This window comes from Physeter macrocephalus, chromosome 5, assembly GCF_002837175.3.
Source record: "Physeter macrocephalus isolate SW-GA chromosome 5, ASM283717v5, whole genome shotgun sequence".
Lineage (NCBI taxonomy): Eukaryota > Metazoa > Chordata > Mammalia > Artiodactyla > Physeteridae > Physeter > Physeter macrocephalus.
The window spans coordinates 49,848,001-49,852,698 of record NC_041218.1 but is presented as its reverse complement, the minus strand read 5'-3'; the positions used below and the strand labels follow the sequence as shown (position 1 = coordinate 49,852,698).

General features: G+C 38.8%; 1 protein-coding gene across 2 annotated transcripts in view; it reads right to left on the bottom strand.

The window, feature by feature from the left end:
• The window catches only part of HIBADH (3-hydroxyisobutyrate dehydrogenase), a 104,685-nt gene that overhangs the window by 81,784 nt on the left and 18,203 nt on the right, over window positions 1-4,698 (bottom strand). For both annotated transcript variants that reach the window (XM_007129554.4, XM_028489959.2), the window contains exon 3: window positions 1,729-1,838. In XM_007129554.4, coding sequence (XP_007129616.1) covers window positions 1,729-1,838 — 110 coding nt within the window. The remainder of the gene's footprint in view (window positions 1-1,728; window positions 1,839-4,698) is intronic.

The window sequence follows — 4,698 nt, the reverse complement described above, 5'->3', positions numbered from 1 at the left end:
ATCGGCAGGCGGACTCTCAACCACTGCGCCACCAGGGAAGCCCAGGATTTAAATTTTTGTTTGTAAAGTAGCTGGGTCTCTTTAAAAAGTAATTTACTTGTCTTTAACAAGCCATATTACAAATTTCACATATCCATTTCATTTCCACTAGGTAGAATAAACATAAGCAGTTAAAATTTAGCCATTTGCTTTAGGATGGCATATTCTTTAATAACTGCAACTTTGTAAAGACAAAATAAAACATCAAACAGGCAGAAAGGAAAACACAGGAATGGACCTATAAATCTCACAGAGACTTTTTGTTCTTTACGGTAAATTTATATACAAACATTGGTAAAAGGGGGAAGCAGTCTTTTCATATATCATATTTTACATCCATATTTAAATGGCATTCTTAAAGTAAAACAGTTGTTTGCACTGTAAGTGCAGATACCTATATAGTTCCCTTACAGTCTATAATCTATGCCTATCTTCACTGGCTTGGAAACTGACCTAAATTACAATTTATTTAAAGGGCTATGGCTAACCTTGAATTCAAACGTCCCAAAATTCTTACTACAGATAAACTAACCCAGAGGACATTTACTCATAACCATGATTGGAAAGTTAGAACTGAATAAATAAAAATATTGAAAGGGAAATAGAAAATCATTGCTAAAAACTATAAAAAAGAAATTTTTTTTCTACAGAAAAAAATAGCACACAAAATGCTTTAAACAACAATTTTAGACATATGAATTGATCTGGTCCAAATGCAACAGCTGGGTATGTTCCACAGAAAAGAAATAGCGCACACTCTGTTACAGATCACCTCAGTATGTGGAATTCCACTTTACATACCCTAAAATATAAGAATTAAGTTTACCAGTCTTCTGTGATATTAATATTTTTAAGATCTTAAAGCTTTAAGCAAATGGGAAATGGTCTCAAAAATTATACATGCACAGGGTATGGGGAAATGGTCCTGACCCAGAAGAAAATAAAGAACTACCCATGAGAAGCAAATTACAGTTCAATGTAAAGCCAAAATCTTTCAAAGCACTCCCGAGACAAAACTTCCCTGGTTGCTGGCCACCATATTCCTAGTAAAGAATATTAATAAAAATAGGATTTTGTCTCTACAGAGTTTTTAGTAACTTTTTCTTCAGAGGTAAAACAGGGCCATAATTGGAACAGACTAGGTAATGAGACAGCTAGGTCACCTCAGGACCACACCCACACTGTGGGCCTGAGGGCTCCATCCAAAATGAGAGTCTTTCGGGCTTCCCTGGTGGCGCAGTGGTTGAGAGTCCGCCTGCCAATGCAGGGGATGCGGGTTCGTGCCCCGGTCCGGGAAGATCCCACGTGCCGCAGAGCGGCTGGGCCCGTGAGCCACGGCCGCTGAGCCTGCGCATCCGGAGCCTGTGCTCCGCAAGGGGAGAGGCCACAACAGTGAGAGGCCCGCGTATCGCAAAAAAAATCTGTTAAACAGGTTACCAACGTAAGTTTAACGCAAGATTAAAGGAAAGAAACAGAAAGCAAAAAAAATTTATTCCCAAAAGTCACATACTTGACTTCAGTGAAAAAATAAACCCTTTACAATGAGAGAAACCACACCATTCACTTTTAAGACATAAGAAAACAGTACAAGGTTTAACAAACATAATTGTAATTTCACAATAGTTCTAACAAATGTGAAATTCATAAACTATCATAACAAGAACATATCTACAGTTGAGAAATACATACTTTAGAATCCCATTTGCTCCAGAATAAGCTTCTATTGCATTGATGCTGGTGGGCAACATTGTAATAATTCTGTCAGCTTTTTCAGCTACATCTGCTGGGGAAGACACTACCTTTAAAAAAAAAATTGCAAAGCCACATTATTTAAATTAAATGCAAGCAGCTTCTACAGTACAAGTAGGATCCACTTTTTATGCATGCCCATAATAGTGACAGTGAATAAAAACTAATCCTTGTTTTCAAATGACAAAAACAAAAAACGAGCAAAAAAAAACCCTTACTGCCTAAAATAGAGTCTATTCCTTCACACATACAGATGCAGTTTCTATGGAATCACATCCACTGTTTACTTTAAAAAGTGTGAAGTGAGTTGAGGGGGAAAAGGGCAAAACCCAGCAGTCCTGGGAACAGACACACTTCTCATGGATGCCTCTAAGTTGGATTCTTAAACAGCATACTTTTTGGTAGATGCTCTAAGGAAAACATTCTAGTGTATCAGACTTGGTAGCTGAACTACAGGATACACCAATTATTTCATGGGCAGCAAAATCCACAAGTAAATTCTCAAGCCCCCATTAACACTATCTTCCAGCCTCTATTTTCAAGGAAAAAAAAATTAAGCCTGTTTCATAAAAAGTCAGGACAAGGACATAAGCATGTACTGCACTGAATGTGAGTACCACCATGAAGCCTGAGAGCATGAGCTGTCAGGTCTCCTGTGGAAACCATATATACAACAACGACATATGAACAGGCATCAAGGTATGCTCTCTCTGCAACCCTGACTTCTGCTTTAATGATGACCATGAACGTACTGTACAGGAAAGCTGCTCTGCCCATCCTCTGTACATATGTTTACAAGTATGGGTGTACATACCCTCACTCACATTTCCCCCACCCCCTGCTCTCTCCCATATATACACCATGATACACCTGGCCAGCTGGTCAGCAACCAAAGAGGCCAGAAGAGACCAGGAGATCACTTCTTGACTGAAACTCTCCTTTAACAGAAAGAATCTATCACCCCAATTATCACGAAAGCTCCTTTCCAAAGCCTTTTCTCTCTTTAAAGAAAAGACAAAGAACTATCAGGAGGATAATCAAAAATTTCTCCATAGGAATATTTACATATGTATTAGAAACTGACGTCTTTCTACTAGGAAATGTGAACTGGCACATAAGCATCTTAGGAATGGGAATGCCTCTGCTTTTCATGTGGTGGAAGTAAACGAAACATTTTTTCTGTCTCTGATGTACAGCTGATGAAAGAATGAGAAACCAAACACAGTGTGCAATCTAAATATTATGAGCTAGAAGCAATTACATTTCATTCTTCCATAAGAGACTATCAGCTTCTAAATCAAATTCTACATAAAGGCAGTTTTAACATAATTTCATAAGTTGTATTCTAAAATTTCAGATAAGCAAGTATCCTGGCACTTTGTGTACTAAGTGATAATATTAAACACCTCAGACTCTAAAGCCAAAAACAAAAAAAAAAGACAGTCTCTCTCATCTAAAGGCAATACAGCATTTTAGAGTCTACAAAGTGGCACATTCAACAATACGTATATTTTGATATATAGTGGGGATCGGCTACAAATAATTCTGGAAAAAATTTTTTTTCCATCAAATTACAAAGTAATACTTAAGTTAGGTGAAAACCTTCCCTACACTCAAACAAATATTGAGATTTGAAAAGAGGCAACTATTTTCTGGCAAACAATTCAAGTTTCCTCAAGAAAAAAAACAGCTCAGTAAGATGAGAAGAAAAGGAAAAGCTATAGGAGTCATAATTCTCTACTCCTGGACTGTGCCAAGAATATGGGTTACATAGAGAGCCCCATCTGTTCATCCTATTTAAATGAAGTAATAAATGCATGCAAAATGGTGGCATACCATTCAGTTGCCTTTCCTTCTATCTCAGCTCCATCTCTCTTGATCTTTCAGGGACTGTAGTAAGCCAGCCCTGAGGTCTAAGAGTCAACTTCAGACTTTCTCTTAGGAATTGAGAGTCTCTTCCACTGAAGGAAATTCAATTCCATCTAGATAACTCCTTGAGACATGCCCTGAGGGTCACCAACAATTAGCTCACAGATCTAGGAATACTTCACACCTCCAAGCTTCTTGTGCTCATGAATTGGCAATGCCAATTCATGCAACTGCCAAGTGCATGGGGTGGCCAATCAGCCCCCTGCACCCCTAGCATCTGCTTCTTGGGATGCCTGGGTTGCCAGAGTACTGCTAACCCCTCAAATATATAGGAAAGTAGTGTCAAAGCTCACAGGTCCGGAAAAAAACACACAATGATAGTGGTAGCTGGAATGTCACCACTGTACTGGCCACAACTGCTCCATATGTAACAACTATACACATTTGGTACATTATAATAACATTCTCTAATTTGCACTACAGAAGGCATGTTTATTAGACAGACAGACATGTGTGTCCAGTTATTCAAATCATCTTGCCTTCCATGTGATGGCTTCAAGACTCTTGAAATAACTAACAAAATCTGGCCACGACTCAAAAGCTGGCAGGAAAAAAACAAACCTTATTGCCAGTCTGACACTCACCACAAAAGCCTTTAGGAGCCAACCTAATTAGAGGCCCTTCAGTTACATTTGCTAATTGAATCGATAAGCAAAGACAGCGTGGATCAGAGAAAGGAACACTAATTTGGGAAGCCAGAGGCTGGGTTTAGTTATAGCTCAGCCACTAAATCATCTGTGCTTTTGTGCAAATCACTTAACCTCTCTGGCTTCAGTTTACGAATCTACAACATAAGAATAGTGATTTGGATTATCTTTAAGCATTTCTATCTCCAAAGTAGAAAGGAAACTTAGGCAAGGGAATTTTTCACATTTAGTAACCTTAAATTCTAGGAAGGTATGGACTCTTTGAAAAAGGGCTGATGGTGGTTGAGAGTCCGCCTGCCGATGCAGGGGACACGGGTTCGTGCCCCAGTCCAGG